At 38.7% G+C, this 19,417-nt stretch overlaps 1 protein-coding gene across 1 annotated transcript in view; it reads left to right on the forward strand.

Annotated features, from left to right (window-relative positions):
• Positions 1–19,417, forward strand: part of AFF3 (ALF transcription elongation factor 3) — a 315,284-nt gene that overhangs the window by 282,844 nt on the left and 13,023 nt on the right. The window contains exons 14-16 of the mRNA XM_053934722.1: positions 3,551–3,752; positions 6,316–6,443; positions 19,204–19,267. Coding sequence (XP_053790697.1) covers positions 3,551–3,752; positions 6,316–6,443; positions 19,204–19,267 — 394 coding nt within the window. The remainder of the gene's footprint in view (positions 1–3,550; positions 3,753–6,315; positions 6,444–19,203; positions 19,268–19,417) is intronic.

Below are 19,417 nucleotides of genomic sequence, written 5' to 3' on the forward strand. Positions count from 1 at the left end.
TCTTAGTTACCACTGAATCATACAACTAGTTGGAGTTTATTGTCAGGTGTTACTTTTTCCTTTAGTAGGATTTATTTTTTAATTATTGCATTTTATGTTGAAAAATTAACTGCTGCAGTCTCTGTTCTTCTGGTTTAATGATGAAATTAGCAGCTCCTGACACATTCATGTACTTGCATTTTCATCCTCTTGTACAAAGAAGTTGTGAGCTCAAGTATGAGGCTTATGGAACAAGTAATTGTAGCTAGAGCAGTGTGATTGTCCAGGACATATTCCCTAACGCTGTGTTGTAGGCAGCAATTCACATATACAACCATCCTATAGCCCTTTCTTTACTTAGACTTTCGTTACTTTCTTTATTTACAAGTTTCAAGCTTTATGTTTGACTGTATAAATAGAATTATGTATCAGCTCTGTGGAAAAGATTGCAAAAAATATTCATAACAATGCCTGCAATACTCAGCTCCAGAATATATTTGAGAATCAGTATTTTTGAGATTACAAGCATTCCATCCTGGGTAATTAGTAAGTACTCCAGGACATGAAATTTAAGACTTTTTAAAAAGTGAGATTTTCAGAGGACATAGGACATGAAACAAAAGATGAATATTTAGCATTCACTGGCATGGTTTATGCACACAGTGCCCTATCAATGTCAGAGCAATCACACTTGAGTTTCTCTGGGGGCTTCCAGCAGTCAAACTTAAACATGCACGGTTTCAGAGTTCAGCTGCATGTTGCTTGGTACATGCTGGTTATCAGTTTTTTTTTTTTTTTTTTTAATTATTTTTCTGGTAGTATCAGGGTACTTCTTGGGGTGAAACTGCTACAAAATAAGAAAATATTTGTATTTATTGTAGTAGATTTTTCTATTGTACACATTTTGAGCTTGTCATTAATACTAGAAAAAATCATTAAGAAACTGATATATGTAGTGTTTATTAAAAAAATATGCATTCAATTTCTTTGTCCTGACATGTCACATACGTTTCATAAAGTGAAAACAATGCCCAGAACAGTTCCTTTCTTGTGTGTGGCTGCATGCAGGCATGCTGTTCTTGTTACCCCAGTATCATATGCTTTATGTTGCATTAATTTTCAGAGAGTAGCATGGCTGTCATAGCTTGCAGTGTTACAGGGTTAATTCTGTGCTTCCTGGAAGCAAGACAATAATTTGTGTTTTTCTTGACATTATATTCAGTACATCCAGTAGCAACTGTGTATTAGAGGAGCATCTGAAATGTACAGTTGCCTCCTAGTTCCTATGGTTGCCTCCTGGTTTGCTCTGCTTCCAAGAGTTTTTGTGGTTTGTGCCACAGTGTAGGACATGATATCAAATGCTGGTATTCCCACAGCTGAGGAAGAGCTACTGAGGCTGGAGCTAAACCAGCAGTGCAGATATCAGGACCTCCTTGTCCTCTTGCAACCAACATCTGCTTATGCTAGCACATCCCCTCTCCAGTTATACCATGCCTCTGAGGTTCTGCTGTAAATATACCCAAGAAACTTGTTCGAAACCAAAACTATTTCTTCTTTCCTTATCCTTATCCTTTTCCTTTTTCTTTTCCTTCTTCTTTACCTTTTCCTTCTTCTTCATTTTCTTCTTATTTTTGTTCTTTTGCTTTTCCTTTCTCTTGTACTTTTCTTTTTTTCTTTTTCTCCTCCTGTCTCTTTTACTTATACTTTTTCTATTTTATCTTTCATTTTCTCTGGCTTTTTCCTTCTTTTATTTTGGGTTTTTTTTTGACAGAGGAGTAGTATTCATCTCCCAGTAAAGCCACTCAGACAGTTTTGGCAGCACAGCTGGGGGCTGGTAGCAATGAGAGGAGCAAGACCACCTTTAGCCATAAGCATTTTCTATTGTGGAATTACAGTATGAGAGGCAGACTAAGTAAGGTCCTGTTTGACAAGAAAGGCTGCAGGCTCAGAGATACCCCAAATATCTTGCACCATATATCAAATCCACAGTCTGCCCATTCCCAGCAGATCACAGCTCTGACAGTCCTCTGCTGCAAGTTGTCCTGCATAGCCTCTCAGTATAAGATGTGCTGCTGCACTTTGCCTGCTCACACTATGTTTAGGCCCTACTCAGTGACCAAAGGCCATGTAGGACAAGTAGAAATTTCAGCTACTCCTCACAAGTTCAGGGCTAAGCTTTTGAGAGTTGGGTATACTTCCAAAGAGCCGTGGCTTCCCTTGGATGCTTTGGGCCCACACTTTGACAGTGATGTATAAACATGGGTTGCCAAAGCATGGGTTTCTGTTTGAAAAGAGGAAAAGAAATGACAGCATCAGCCTGCACATTCAACATAGTGCTAAAGATCTTTTTTTTCTTAGGGGGAGAAGAAGGGCACAGTTGTCTATCTTCCACACTCTGAGTCTTCCTTTCGTAAACACCAATTGGTCATTAAAGCAAAACAGTTGACGTGGTGTTTTAAAGGTTCTGTACCATGTGAAACAGAAAAGGTTCTGAATTACAATTCATGGCTTCTTTTACAGCTACTTTTTAAAGACTTGCCAGATAAATGGACAAATGTATGCTAAGAGCACATTTAATTAGCTCCATTCCTTGAAATTATGTGCAGAAATGAAGTATAGTTTTTACTGTATTCTTTTTTGTGATTCCATTAAGTGTATATTGTCTGATACAGTAACTATAAAGAAGTGAGAATTGTCCATAAAAAGTAATAGGCTGAATAAAGGGTAATGTGACAGGGAAAGGTATAGTGTTAAAATTGTCTTTCTGACCTTAATCACAGTTTTAGTCCTAATGCCAACTATCTTCTTAAAAAAACTTGCATTCTTTGTGTGTTTTTTAAGATTTTCAGCTAAATATTTTCTTCAAATTAGTGCATCTGAAGTTTATTTCTGGGCATATTTATATGGTGCCTGACTTCTCATCCAAAACTTCTCCCAAGTAAATGAAAGCTGAAAATACTGTCTGTGTTACAGCTTTCTGCTTTAGAAGATAGAGCAGCTCACATTTCTCTGTGTCTACTGTTTGCATATGTTTCCTTTTGTCTGCATTATCAGCCTATCTTTCTTTGTCTTAAAAATCTGTATTTGATTAGTATAAACACTGCTACCAAAGGCTGGGCACTGAGCACAAAGACAAGCCAGTCATCTTTAAACACATTTCCTGTTTTAGTTCACATATGGTTTTATTGCTATGGCTTATAAATTGTCACCTGTAATGGTGAAATAGGGCTCCATAACCTGAACTTACACTTCAGAGCCTAATCGTCGTCTCCAGCTATCCCTTAAGAAATGGTGAGCAAGTAGCCATTTATCTCTGTATTTTTTTTCAAGTACTCTGATGCAGACTTTATATTAACTCCAGAATGACAATTTGCCTTGAAGGGAAAGAGAAGAAACATGATACAAATTTGTAAATGAACTCTTGGTCCCAATACTGTAAGCTCGTTTCCAGATACCAATAGACTTTATCCTGCCAGCAGGTTTTAAATTCAAAGTTTTGGTAATATATAAAACATTTACCTTTCTCAAAGCCAGCTTTGTGACACTCCATTACTGTAATTTCCATTTCCAGCTTGGCAATACCAATAAATAAAAATGAGAAAATGCTTCGGTCACCCGTCTCTCCCCTCTCTGATGCATCAAAACACAAATATTCCAACGATGATTTAACTTCCTCCAGCAGACCTAATGGCAGCAGTCTATTACCTTCAATCTCCTCCAGCAAAAAACATAAGGGTGAAATCCAGTCGCAGCCACATCCTGGGGACCTCAATGTAAGTGTATGCTGTTGTTCACAATATAAAGCTTAGCAGTATATTTTCCACTTTGTATTGCAGTCTGTGATAGTTTTGCAGAATGTTATGCAAAAAAATAAAAAAGTTGTAATAATGAATGCTATTTTCTAAGTTCAGCTTCTCTGGTTGGGAGTTTAGCAAGGCATAGAAGAAAGGAAAGAAGGCAGGCTGTAAAACAAGCAAATAGCAAAGGCTACATAAGCAAAAGGTAAAAGCTAATGGTCCAAAACGAATGGCTTTAGGCCTCCAGAGCATTGCTTGGGCATGATGCAAGCCCCCTGTTCATGTGCATAAGGCCCCTACTGTATAAGGGCTCACTCAGCCACTGCCCAACCACGGGTGTGCCTGCAGACAAATTCTTCTATCTGTCTTAGAACAAACTTCTTCAGGTTCTACTTATACCAGTGACATCTTAGCACCAGCCTCACAACTGAGTTCCATCAGAGCTGTATTCATATCCTCATCAGAGAGTCTTGCTCCCACTGAGTGTGCCCACAGCACTCTTCCAGATAAGACTGTACTACAACGCTGCATTGTGGTGTACTACATTGTGGCTGTACTACAACACTCTGCCTTCAGAGCACAGAGAGAGAGGAGTAGATGCTTCCCCCATTTCTGCATGAGTTCTGTGATTAGAATGCTGGTGTGAAGAGCCTGTTAGCTCTTTTAATTGAAGGAATTTCCATCTCTCTCTCATCTCATCTTTCAAAATCATACCCTACCCTCCAGCCTACAGACACTGAGAGTAGATGATCAAGGCCAGACTACTGTCACCTCCTGCCCATGACACTGTTCTGCTTTGTGTGAAATACCTAGAAGAAGCAATTTGGATACCATCATCTTGATGCCCACTGCTATAGCATCTAGAGAAGCTGTTAAGGCACTCTGCTGCCCATGCTTCTCTCCTTGCTACAAAAGCTATTGATGTTTTTTATTCTGTATCTATTTTCTGTGTTTGTTAATTGATGCAAAAGAGGCTTCAAAACCCTAAGTATTAATGCCTAAGCAACTAGGAAAACAAGCTATCTGAATTTCAGCAGTGGCCTCTTCCTGCAATTTTTGCTGTGGGGATAAGTGGCCCCCTTGTATCTGTAAAGCATATATGCTTATACTTGATTTTTTTTTTTTTTTTTTTTGAGAGCAAAGGAGAAACTAGGAAATATAATCTTAATTTTGGACATGTTTTCAAAAACAGGTTAGCATAAATTGTGTTTTCCAAGAATATCTCACAGATGCTTTTGGTAAATTGAAAAAAAAAAAAAAACCAATTACATAAAATATTCCAGTAAAAAGTCCTTTAACATATTATAGTTATTAATTTATTTTTCATTAATTAAATGTAAAGTTTTAAACATTTTAACTTCCAAAACATAAATTTAGAAGTTTATAACCCATTTAGAATTATGATTCTTCACTGGATATCTTGAAAATAATTTAAATTCCTTCTCAGGCAAATGTGCTGGAAATCAAAAGTAAAAGGTGATTGCTTTATGATCCACACCCTTAGCAAATGCATTTCACTGAGATTTTCTGCATAGCCTAGCAATGCACCATTTGGTCAACATTTAACAACCTTTGCAATAAAATTCTAATGTATCTGGTTATTCATCTGAAAACTTTAGCCCGATGAGCTGATCTGGATGTGCCATATAGAAGATGAGAGCTCATGAACTATAAATGTTAAACTTAGCTTTGTTTTATCCCATCTTCCCATCTGGCACCCAACTGGCAGGCCCAAGTGGTCCTTCAAATATCTGTGAGAAACAAGCAAGCAAAGCTTATCCACAGTGGGCATTTATCCATTTGGCTTTTTTCTTCATGTCCCTGATGCCTTTCTGCCTGTCACCTGACATTGGAACAGCATTTTTTGGCAGTGGTTATCAAACAAAAACCACCTGGGACCCTCTGTTTTGCTCCATACCAGTGCACAGTAGCCCCCAGAGCAGGTCACTTGGTGGGATGAAGGTGCTCAGGAGGCCACAGGAAGAACAGGGCTGCAGCTGAGGGAGTGCATGAGACCCTGCCAAAAGACATGTGCTTCCACTGCAGCACAGAGAAGAGATCTTTCAAGCTGATTAGGTGAGCTCTGGAGCACAAAGAAACCTGGACTACAAATTCATACAGCACAGGCACTTCACCAGTGTAGTGTGAAACAAGTCAAACATGAACCATGATCTCCTAAGCAAGGTACAATGCTTGGTTGGAAGCTGAAAACAAGAGGTATAACTTAATCTTCTAAATGGCAACAGATCTATTATTTAATAATTTCACTTACTGTGTTTCAGAGTATTTTGATAGTTACTAAGAGTTTAGCCCAGTTTCTGCTGTGTATCATATTGAAACTCAAATCCTTTACAAAGTGCTCTGAGTAATATCTGTGAATTTGTGGCCATCAGTGCCAGGACAGTTACACATACTCCCTGCTGAAATAGCAGGAAAATTAACTTCCAATTTACATCACAATGCAAATATTTTTGTTACTTGGGTTTTTTTTAAGTTATTAGCCCATTTCTAAATGTCTTATCTACTGTTTGTTGTCTAGAAAGCAATTCACATCAATTCAGAAAATGTTCTTCTCTGCAATAAACCACAGTTCCAAACAGAGCCTTGGCCACCTCTATCCACGACACCCAGGGACTGCAGAAGAACAAAGCTTATCTTTGATGATATGTAAGTACATATGACTTTAAAATAAAGAAAACAATGGCATTTAAAGAGAGAAAAATACAATTTGTCCAACAGGAACTGAGACATTGCCTGCAGTATTACAGTAATACTTACTATACATTGAGAAATGAATGAGAAATACTATATAAAACCTTAATTTTTCATCATAAATTAAGTTTCTAATCACAGAGTAGTAGAATGCATAGAATCATGGAGTCATAGAATGGTTTGAGTTTAAAGGTACCTTAGAGATCACTGAGTGCCAATTCCACTCTGTGGAAAGGGCTGCCACCCACTAGACCAGGTTGCTCAAAGCCCCAGTCAACCTGTCCTGGAACACTTACAGGTATGGGTAACTCCACAACTTCTCTGGGCAATCTGTTCCCATACTTCACCTCACAGTAAACAGTTTCTTCCTAACAGCTCATCTAAACCTACCATCTTTCAGTTTTGAGTCACTCCCACTTGTCCTGTCACTGCAAGCCCTTGTCAAAAGTCCCTGATCGTCAGGGAGCAGTGAGGACTGGCTGTTCCCTAAAGGACAGAGAGCCAAGAGTCAGGATGCAGAATGCAGCTGGCAGGGGTCCAGTCCCACAACACCCAAGCAAAGTGAGCAGGGCAAGCCTGAGGTTGGAGTCATTCCTGCCTCCCTGAGCCTTGACAGCTGCTGTTGTCATGGCTACTTCTGCTCAGCTAAAGGTATCACAAAGGCAGGGGGAACAGGAAGCAGCAATGGTTAGCCTGAGTATCTGGAGGGATACCTGGCCCTCCCCACTTCCACTTCATTCTTCACATATCCCTCTTCTTAAAATAATTTAAGCTTGTAACTGTCGTTATTTTTGGTAAAGGAAAAAAGCTGGTTTGTCCCCAAGGTCGCTTAGGACATAGTATTATTTAGTGAATAGAATGGTGAAACTGAAGATTGAAATCCTAGTATCTAGAAAACCCATATTCTTTTTGACTGGTGATGTTATGGCCTGCAAATACTGATATTTGTTTCTGAGTAGTGTAGAAGAGGTCCTGTTCAAGGTATGCCTCAAACTGCCTAAAGCTCTGAGCTGTGTGACCTTGACATATTTTTAATATTTCCAGACTTTCACCCATGACATCTCAAAGTCCTTTATACTAAAGGAAACCCTGGGATAACAAACAACCTGGTTTCCTAAGGAACTGCTTTCTACCAAAATTGTGATTTTTAATTTTTTTTTATTATTATTATTAGTATTGTTGTTATGCTTGCTCACACTACCTGGTCTCAAGGTTAACTAGAGAAACAGCAACCTCTCATAAAAAGAAACCATATTTCCTACTAAAACGTAAAAATAATTCCTGTGGACTTCTAAAGGATGTCACTGGTTTGTATCTCGAGAAAAGAGGACTGGTGAGATTAATTTTTGTGCATATTCATGGCAATCATAAGCAGATGTAAGCTGAATAAATGTAATCAGTTTTTCCGCCTCTTTTGGAGAAAACTCTCCTGTGTATATATCCTTATTCACCCTCTTTCTCCACCTCCCTCCATGTTTTTAACTCTCTTGGTACACTTATTCAACAATCTTCATTGAGGAAACATGAAACTGTTTATAAGTACTACCTAACTCTTCATATCTCTTAAAATATTCTATCGTCTATAATTTACTTGCAGCTGCTCAATTTTTTCTGCAGTTTAAACATGTACATACAAGGCAGAAAGGTGTCAGAGTGCCTGATAAAAGTCAAAATTGTAGGATGTGCTCATCTCTGGATTAGAAAAAAACATAGAAACAGTTACAACAAAACTATTGTGTCTTCATCTGATTTTCCCTCAAGCTGCTGACAAAAAAAAAGGGGGACTGGTTTGTTTTGTTTTTCCCCTAGGATATAGTCACAGGGGATCTGCTTTGGCCACCATCTCTATCATCTGAGGCTTTTATCAACAGCTTTCTCCATTAGTGTTACAAGTGATTCCTCTGGCAAGCATCTCCAATAAAACTGTTTCATCTTTTCAGAGAGAGATACAATTAAACTGTTCATGTGTAGTGCCTTCCATGTAGAATATCCCCAAGCAACTTGTAGACCACCAAAACAAAGTTTAAAAAGGCAAAAAAGGTAAAACACAGAAGCAAATATGTTCTAATTTGGCCTTAAGAGCCAGAAACAGTTAAATGCCAGTTGTGCTAACTAGAGGAGGGAGCTTGTCAAGTACTACAGCTGTCATCTTGTAGCTGGGATACACCACCAGAATACCAGCTACACTGGATCTTCATTCTGAAATTCCTGTGCAGAGGAGTCACTGAAATGTAGCAGATTAGACTGGCTGCAAATGTTAAATGTCAACAAATTTGACTCAGATGTTAGAAGGCTCAAATTAAATATGGCAGCCAGTGCCTTTCAAATTTGTATAGCACCACAGCAGAGGATTTGAAGAAATGCAATACGGTAGGTCTAAATTATGTAGTAATCCTAATGGCAGCATTTGTCCTAAATGATGCCTATGAAGTATTTCATCTCATAATCCATGAAGTTCTGAATTACTGTAATCCAGCCATGGCTTTAAAGTCTTAATTTTAATCAGACTCTAAAGTTTTAAAGAAACTAAATCCCTTATATTTGATTTAAAACAACAACTAATTTTTTTGACCAGTCAGTGTCTCTTTACTGTATTCTCAAGTTATTTTCTCCAGATCATTGACAACAGCTGTCACTAGCAATAAATTGGAACACAAGTAGGTCAGTAAAAAGTATATCTTCCTTGGCAGAGTGCTGTATACACATACACTGCAGTATAACAGTGAATATAGCTAACAGTCTTCAAAAGTCTCCTTCCCCTGTTTTGCCATTGTTTGCTGACAAATCTGAATATACTTAGAGGTACCCAGCATGCCACATGTGTCAATGACATCAATGCTGTGTCCAGTAGTAAATTTTTAGTAAGATTTCCTGGATTTTTGGTGACTTCTCACTCCATGAAGAGAACATTCTCAAGGCTACATAATAATGCTTGAAGTCATATTGAGTCCTTCTGTAATTTCACTGAATAACAGAATTCCCAATAACTGCATTTAGGAACAAAGTCTGTTGTCCTTGAAGTGCTAGGCATAGACATCTTGTGGATGCCCAAGGGCACCCTCAAAATACTGCTTCTGTAGTGTAAAAAAATAGCAGAGTGTACCCCGCTTCCCATCTTTCCTTATAACTAAATCAGAATATGCTTCTCGGGATTACTTTTTTACTTGAATTTTGAGTCATAATTTCAAACTTGGGGTGTGGTTTTTCTTCACTTACACTTATTTTTCTTTTTTCTTGCCTTATAGGAGCAAGATAATACATCTTCTACGGCATTTGTTTTAAGTTCATATTTTGTTGAATGTCTCTTCCACCTTTATGGGTTTAGATGCTATAGACAGTCATTGTCTAAGGAACGTATCTTGCAGTGAGATAGAATTCCTGTGTTTGTTTGCCAAACAGTAGACCATATACCCAGGAAATATTCACCTGTAAAGGTCTTAACACATAGAGCTTATGATAATAACTTCCTGATGCATATCTTTGTTTTAACTTGAACTGTCTCATTTTCAAGAGTCTCATTTTCAGTCTTTTCGTTGTTATTCCTCCTCAGAGTGGAAAGGAAAAAGTGTTCTTAGATTGTGACTCATACATCTGGAAGTGATCTTACTTGAATTGTTCAAAATGCCTTAAGGATTAGTGGAGTATTTAAAGGTACTTTTGTAGTGTTGAACACATGCTGAGGACCACTGTTCAGGAAGAGAGCGTGGCTCCTCTTTCTTCTCATCAGCAATCTAGAAAATAACTGGTCAGACCAACTCCTTACAAATTCCTAAGCTTACTGGGGACTGCTCTGAGTTTCTTGGCTTTAGGGGATTTCAGGACTTCATCGGACCCACCCAGTCTTCCTCTTCCTCCCTTCTTACTTATGGCACAGGTATTTCTCACAGGTATGCTGACCATGAGAAAATAACATTAGACATACCAGACACTGCCTCCCATGATTAGATAATTTAGCTGCCTGCTCTCTGCAAGGTCACCTTTAAAGGGGCTCTTTATGAGGGCTTGTTTTGGTGGGAAACAAATGCTTCATCAGCTCTAGCAGGAGGTTTTCATAGGGTATTGAATTTTTAGCCGCTAGTCCCTGTCATCAAAGGAAAGGCAGAACTGTGGACCTCTTTTGAACTTAGCTACATCCATGTCCCTCCTCTGCTGCTGTAGGCAAGTGGTTCAGCAGGCTTATGTTTATATGATTAAACTGTCTTCACTCCTCAAAACAAAGAAAGAACATTCACTGTCTCCTGAGAATAGTCCCTAGCCTGTGCTGTCCCCAAGCTGTGCCCAGGCATTGTCTGAGCTCAAAACTATGCCAGGGAGAATATTAGCAATTACACTGCATGCATGATCAAATGATAAAGCTGGTATCCTTGCCCTCCTTATTTCAGTTGCACAGGCATAGCCAAGGAATGAATGGTTCTATTGATGGACTCAGGTCTAAAATAGTCTCTGAATATTTTGCTACTTATGAAAGAAAATTTGTTTGTATCAATTAATTTTAATGTAGCTTTTTCTTACCCTACAGTCCACTTCAGTCAATATCTTCAGTCCACTGTAAATCATAACAGTAAGCAAGACAAGGGTCTTCTAATCAGGTTCAGCAAACACTCCTCCAGGTTCCAGAAGCAGAACTGAATTTCACAGATGGGAGAGAACTCTTCCACTGGTCTCTCCCAGTCTTTCCTCACCTCTGCATAGTGAGCCATGAGCAGATGTCTGCATTGAATAACAAAGACAGTCCAAACCCTGCAGCTCTTTGAGTAGTCTAAGTCTCACGCTGAATATGAGGAAGTCTCATCTAAGTCCCCATTGTTTTTGCTGTTCTACCATATCTCTGGTTCTTGTCAGAGTTTGTTTCCCATTGGTTTTGTTTCTCTACTAATATCTACAAGTCCATCGCAGTGTAACTGGGGGTTTGCCTGCTTGTGCTGGATCACAGAATGGTGTGGGTTTTCATCACGCTCAATGCCAGGATTCACGGATGGGATGTGGAAAAGATAGTCTAATGCCTCTATCTGAGGTTTAATTCCCAAGACAGCTTTGCTGTCCTTGTGCCAGTGGAAAATAACTTTACATACATTTGAAGAATGTGCTTCAAGTCCATTTTTAACAATATAGTTACCCAGAAGTTTCCCTTTTAGAAGAGAAGGCTCACTGCAATTGCCCTAGGGTAATTGCCCTGTGATTCCTCAAGGAGGCATTAGAGCTTTCCTGATCATTCTTTCAACATATAAAAGATATTTTCATCTTCCAGTGATGACAAACCACACTGGCAAATAATCATAATCTCTTTAGAGAATCACAGGTAGACCATTCAAACCGATTTTTACCCTGGGAATACCCTGTTCATTTTGAGAACCAACAACAAGTCATGGAGCTGAAGAGGGGCTGTAATAATTTAACACACACAAGGAGCATCAATTCCCAAAATCCTTATCAGATGTCTTCCTGGTCTTTAGTGCCTGGTTATGATTTCTTTCAAATCCTGTGATTACTGAAGTGTCTTAGACAGGCTCCACAGGACAGGATCCCTGGATAGGGTCTTTGTTTCAGGATCACGTGCTTCTTTCAGCGTAGTCACCCCATTCACTGACCAGGCTTCACACGTACTCTTATCCAACGGTTTCACCCACACCTTTTCTTCTCCCTCATCAGAGCTGGAAACATCAGAGCTGGCTGCCAGGTGGACCCTCTCCCAGAAAGGTCTTTCTGCCTTTGCTTTACAGACTCTTCTTGAGAATTCAAGGTGTCATTTTGTGGCATTTTAAATCAAAGTAGATCGGGACTGCTGTGGTCCCACCCTGTCTCTGTAGGACTGATTATAAAGGCTGTCACTCTAACTGAAATTATCTTCATTCAGAACATCTATTTAACATACATCGAAAGAGACAAAATTGTAGTTTATCTGCAAGCACATAGTGTTTTCTGCCTCTGCTTTTAAAACAGGAACTCAAGTTCCTATTGTGAATACTTGTTTCATTCCTCTCTCTTCACTTGTACACTTTGCCCTTGTGTGTTTTAGTCTAGATATTGATTTCACATGGATATCTTTAAGTCATGAATCTGGGTCATACACAGTAATTTGTATTAGATTTTGACTCTTTCTCATATTCTTCTGTATTTCATTACACTGACATGGTTAGTCAGGGGGATTTTGCATTTTTGCCAAAATAGGAGTCCCCACTTATTTTTTATACTTTTGCATTTCATTTCTGTTAGATGCCAGGCATTAATTTTGTCTGCTATTTTTTGTGACAGTAACTCCCTCTCTAGGTATCTGTGCTATTCATCTATTCATCTTATCTAAGCTATTGACCTTGTTATACTAAACCCAACAAGATAGTAGTTGTGTAGTTGTGTGATTGGGTAAATTTTTCTCACATTTTGGCCCAACTCCAGTCAGATCCTTTGTTCCTATCTTTCTGAAATGCCTATAGTACTATCACTTAAAGCTCAATATTTATCTCCTGGCCTTCTCCACTTGCGTGCTCCTCTGCTAAACTTCCAGGCTTGCTGGGTCTGCCAGAGTGACCATGAGACTTCCATAGAGCTGGGTGCCCACTTTGTCAATACCATGGACTCTCTCCCAGCCTGTGTGCCACTATGTGTGCCATGCCTCAGACACAGCAGTGCCATGTCCCATAAAAGAGCATTTATTTTAAGTGGTGGAATGGGCAGAAGGCTACGATCCATCAGGGGAGAGCACTATTTTGTATAGTAACATCTGCTGAACTCTATCATTCACCCTAAAGATGAACACCCTTATCTATGACCCAGCATGTCAAACAAGCTCCTGACACATCCTGTTATGAGACAGCAAATAGGCTGTGTACACCTGCCTTTCACATTACATGGTTTTCCTGCTCTTACAGGATTTTCTTCTCCTCCTGGACTGAAAGTTCAGGGCGTACTGGCACAGCTTCAAAACTGCTTGTGGGTTCACCCTGGCTAGCCAATTTCTTCTGATTTGCCCCTAGCTCTGATCATATTTTAAAGTTGCTCATTTTGCTGTTCTACTCCTTTCCAACACATTCATTTTTTCAGGGTTTAGATTACTAAAGTTGTGAAACTGCTCCTATATTTAGAATGATGATTTAAGCTGCTTTTATTACATGCAATTGTTGTACACTGAGGAAGCACTAGCTTGTTTTTTTTACAACACTTCAGCACTATTATCTCTGAAGGGTATTAAAATATGCACTTGGCTACATTTATGATGTTTAATTGAACTTTTATTAGGTTTTTTTAATGTATCCTCATAAAGCACCATACAACAGTAAGAAATAATGTACAAGTGGTAGATTATGTAAATGAAGCAGAAAATGCTATAGTTTAGTATTTAGTTCATATAAAATATAAAAATTAGATTAAAAATGTGGTTTTGAATGCAGTATAATTAAAATTGTATATTGGAGTCTAAGCTACACCATACTCTGTAAATACCAGTGGCTGCTCTGAGTTCCAAGGAGATTTTGCAGTAGATGCTGATAAATTACTGTACAAAGTAAGGCTTTTATTGATTCACTTTGTTTGATTCTCTTCCCTTTTTTTATTGCATGAGTTTACATTTTTGCAATTATCCACTAAACTGGAGTAAATTAAATTCAGAGGAGGCCGCAGAAGACAAAGGTGGCAGAGATACACTGTAATGGCATGGAGCTAAATAGGATGAGAGAAAAGTACACAGACAGGCATTCACCTGGGTAGTGGTAACACCACTCTTAGGAGCTCAACAGCCTGGAAATTCTGAAAGGCTGCTTCTGGCAGAGGAGTAATTACAATGCCCGCAGCCATCTCACCTCACGCTGGGATCCCGCGCAACATAACAAGCAATGGATATGCTGTCCTTCCTGCTGGTTTTCAACAAGCTCCCAGGGAAAGCAGTGCCAAGGCGAGTGAGAGAAATACTGGACAGTAGTGGATTGTTTGATAAATTTCATCCTGGATTCAGCCACAACCATGCTACTGAGGCTGCCCTTGTCAAAGTCATAAATGGTTTGAATGCCACTGCTGAAAAGGAAGCCTGGCCTTGTTTGTACTATCAGATCTAGCCGTGGGGGGGTTGTTCTGTAAAAGGCTGGATTCTGTTGCAGTGCCTAGGTGACTGCCTAGTGTTGACTGAGAATGCGTTGAAATCGTTCCAGCGGTACTTGATTGCTTTCCCCAATCAACAGAGTAGGGTAAATTCTCCTCGAGAGCAGCCAGTTTCACATAATGACACTTGATCCCAGGGAGAATTCACCGGCAGCCTGACTTAGTTGGCTCTAATGCTTTACGCTCTTTCTCTTGCCATTCAGAGAGATATATGAGATGCATTAGAGCAGTGTATTAGAACTCCTTTTTGGCTTTGTTGAAGAGGACTATATTTCTAAAAGTACCAACAATCAGATATTCAGAAACAAAAGACTTTCTTGTGCAGTTTAATAGAGATAAAACATTTGTTTCTACCTGTTAATTTGAAGTCAGACTTCTTTATAATTTTTTTTTTTTAACAAGAGGTCTGAATTCTGTTTGTAAATCTGGAGTGAAAGTGCTGATGCCTATAGATTCATACAGTTGTAACTAACTTAAGAGGAGAATCTGACCCAATTGTCTGAAAAACAGAAGTCACTGAATAGGTTTCCTTGTGACTTCAGTTTACATTCATGACCAGTAAACATAAAGAGTCTTCAGTGCTGGTTCTGCTGCTCACTCCAGTTCAACCAGTAGCCTGGTACCAGAAATTTTTTTATTCTCTTGATTCTCTGGCTGTGGCAAGGATGTGATCTGCAGGGGGGTTGAAATTTTTTCCTGTTCTCTCATTTCTCAGGCTATAGTGAGGCTGTAATCTGCAGGGGGATTGCAAAGCTGAGACCAAAGACCTGAAAAGGGTTTTAGCCACAGATCTTTCTGAATCTCATCAGTGGGAAAACACATTTACTTTTCCTCAAGATGCCTCTCTTCAATAACATATAGTATCTGAAATTAGCATCCAGCGAGATTACCTGTAAAGTCTCCAGTCTGAGATTATCACCAACATAACTAAATAGGTCAAGCTGCAGAGGAGGTTTGCATGGACCTTCATGTTTGTAGCAGACATGGGTTCTTGGTCACTGTAACTTCAGAGTCTGTAAAATCAGAATATGACTAACAAACTTCATAGATAAAAAATGTGCAGTATGCAAAAGAGCTATCTGGAATAATTAATTTATGCATCAGTTTTCTCATGTGTCTGCATATGTCCGTGAGCTCAGGCAACCTCTTATCTTCAAGGAGCCTATAATATAGGGTGTTTTTCTTATTTTTTTACTTCATGACATAATAATTTAAACTAATATACTGAATTTAAAAAGAACAGATTGTGTTCATGAGCAGTGGGAACCTAAACAAAACTGAACTTGAAACCTTTAACTCTCATAAAAAAAACCTAGAAAATAATTAAGTGCCCCTTTTTGTTACTAAAATGATACAAAAACATACATTGAATCTATTAGATATTTCAGCTTCCCATTTTCACCTAACATGCACATTAGTTATCTGAATAGAAAGGCCATTAACATGTAGCAATAAATTGAAGAATAGTATTTCATAGGTGGCATAAAGACATCAGAATTTGACTTGTCATGTTTATTAACACTACTGAACAAGTTCTGTTTAAGAAGCTAATAAAAATTATACCCTATGCATTTTTTCCCAATGCATCTTAATTTCTGTTAGGCAAGCCCTGATTTTTAAATCAATCTTGTATTTTTCCTATGGAAATACCTAAACATTCACACGGAGAATATATTTATGCTTCTCTTTAAAATGGCATTTTAATAGTTTCTTTTTTATATTAGATTTTGCAAGCAGCTTAGTACAAACCAATGGCTTCAGTATCTGTGTTAGGCTTAACCATCCCATAGCAAGGCCCTCAATGCAAGTCTTCTTGTTCAGGAATGTTCCTACTAATACCTTCATTGCTAATCATAACTGAGGAAAACAAATCCTGCTGCAAGTTGAAAACCATTTTACAATTAACGTATAAATAAGTCGACCATAATTACATTGTGTTATCTCACTTTGTTTTTACAGCCTCTTACCATGCTTCAGACAAGAAAATTAGGCATATGGTGCTGGCTGATATAGAAGGGAATGCTGGAGAGGATGTGTTTTAACGACCTGAGTTTGACAGGCTCATGTAAAAGTTCATAACTTTCATCACTTAAGAGACTTGGTTTGTTCTATTTGGCTTTGTTTTTTGAGTTTTCATAGTAAACCATCTTCCCTCGGTCATTGCACAAGACAAAGAGAGACAGAACATTTCTTTTAGGAATGCTTTCAGTGTTTCTGAAAGCATAGCTATTTTTCTGCATCAAGCTAAGACTGTTTCAATGTGTAATATTTTATAACTGACCAGGACCAGTTTCAGATGGTTCTTCTTATTAAGAATGTCTTCTGGGACATAGGAAGTATTTGCATTGGCAGTAGATTATGAGATACTAGGACACAAATCTGTCTAGTTCCCTTTCTGACCTAATAGGTAGAGTAAGCTGGGGTGAAATTTCACTCTGTAGGAGAATATTTAAAAGAAAGTTGGAACAAAGGAACTGCTTTTCGTATCTACAAGGTTTTTAGGACAGAAATCATTCTAAATTAGCCAGGCTTTGAATTTCATTTCTATTTAGTTATATTTAGCCTTTCTTCTCTTCAAAATAAGGTTGACTAACTTCCTCTGATGCAATTAAATGTTCTTAAAACTGTGTGCACATAAGTACAAAGAAACAGACTGAGTAAATCGACTGTTCAAATAGCCTTATGTTCTTGAGGAGGTTGTATGGCTGCCCTCTTCTGTTAAGAGGTTCCCCCACGCTCCCACTTACCTCAGTTATGGATCTGAGCATGTTCTTACTGCTATCAGCATCAATGTTTTACTCATTCATTCCACTTCACTTTTTAGATCTGCATCTTCTCTGACTGACACAAAACATTTTGTTGAATACATGTGCTCAGAAATCCCAATTTCAAGAAAAAAAAAGTTAGGAATATGAATTTTTTGGTCCGGCATAGTCTCAAGGCCTTTTCTGCCTCTCACCCCACACTTCCAAGAGGGACGCTGTGGTTGCACAAGGAGTTGGGAAGGGACACAACTAGGACAGCTGACCCCTGCTGACCGCACCATGGTGTCATGCTCGGCATATAAAGCTGAGAGAAGAAGGAGGAAGGGGTGAATATTTGGAGTGATGGCATTTGTCTGCCCACGTCATTGTTAATCATATTGAAACCCTGCTTTCCATGTGATGGCTAAACACCTGCCTGCCCATGGGAAGCAGTGGATGAATTACTTGTTCTACTTTGATTTATCTGTTAGTCAGTCTTTATCTATATGTGCAAGTTTTCTTACTTTTACTCTTCTGCACTTCTACTCTCTTGATTCTCTTTCCCATCCCACAGGAGGAAGTGAGTGAGTGAGTGTGTGGAGCTGAGCTGTCTGTTGGAGTTAACATACAACAGATTGCTGAGTGGCAATAATAACATATAATTTACAACACCAAGCTCTTAAAAGCATGAGTAGCAAAAACATCAGAATTCATACTCCAAATACTCAGGAATATCTCGTTTTCTTGAAATGAGGACAAGGGAATGACACTAACCAATACTAAGAAAACTTTTTTGCAAGTCAAAACTTCCCTCTCTGACAGAGACAAGGATGTAGTAACCACAGTATAAGCTAAGAAGAACCAGGACATATTTTAGCTGAGTAGAGAAAGGTCACCTCCCACGTATATGAGACAAGAAGAATCTGCAGGGTAAGGAAATGTGAAGACTTTTATGAGAGACAATGACTGAAGATGCAAGGTTATGGTCTGAAATGACACAGCAAATGGCTGTTCTCCACCGTGACTTATAAAGGTGCCATAGCGAGAGCTTGTGGGAGGAGATGAAGAAATTAGCTTCAGCCATGAGGAGCTCACTGACACAGTGACAAGGAGACATCAGTTTGTTTCCAGTTTGAATTAGAGTGGATAAATCTGTTTACAAATGCACTTGTGAATTTCAGGACAGAAGCAAGTTGAATTTGTGCCCTGCAGTCTGTAGGTCAGGTAGGTTAAGGAAGGGATGGAATCTCCCAGATCTGTTTGATGAGAAATCAATGGAGAAATTGGCACGAGAAATGCCAGTGGAATTGCAGCAGGTGGCCCAGCATTGAGTCAGAGATGAACTCCACAAAGCAAAAGTAAACAGTACTCAGCATGCTTACAGATAAGAGGGACAAGAGCGAGATGTAGCTGTGGAGGCAAGCAGGTTCAGTGTGTGTTTTCAAAGTGGAGAGATTAAACACACACTTGTTTTGAGAGGAAGGAGAAGCCAAGGCAAATAACAATGTACATAGAGGAATAGAAAAAGAGGTAAGCAAGCACCAGGAAGAGGAGAAGACAGAATATCTTTTTCTGCTTAACGCATGTATCCATTTTGCAGATCAGAACTGCACTAATTTGGGAAGCAGTTTATATAATCCATAAAAATGCATTTTATTAGCCTTTCTTTACTTGAATCACTGACTTCTAAAGAACGAAAACAGCCATAAATGCTATTGTCTCCACAGGCAGAAATCTGAAAATAGAAGATGCATGGTTACACGATAAGTGTATTTTCTTCATAAAAAATGTTTGCAAATCGGGTTTAAAATAAGGGAAAAGTAACCTTAAAATATTCTGCACTTCAGAAAATAATAAAATGTCTTCTTATTTTCCCCTGGTAGACCACGCAATGCAGATTACTTTATGCAGGAAGCTAAACGGAAGAAGCATAAAGCAGATGCAATGGTGAGAACATTTTCTTTCCAGTTACATTGCTCCAAATAATTCTTGCAATGCAGTTTCTTCATCAGTGCAGTATTGCTGGGGTAATTATAAAACCTATTATAAGGATGGCTAGGCTTGTTAAATTAAGAAATGTTTATATAATCAAATGTT

The sequence above is a fragment of the Vidua chalybeata genome, chromosome 2 (genome assembly GCF_026979565.1).
Source record: "Vidua chalybeata isolate OUT-0048 chromosome 2, bVidCha1 merged haplotype, whole genome shotgun sequence".
Lineage (NCBI taxonomy): Eukaryota > Metazoa > Chordata > Aves > Passeriformes > Viduidae > Vidua > Vidua chalybeata.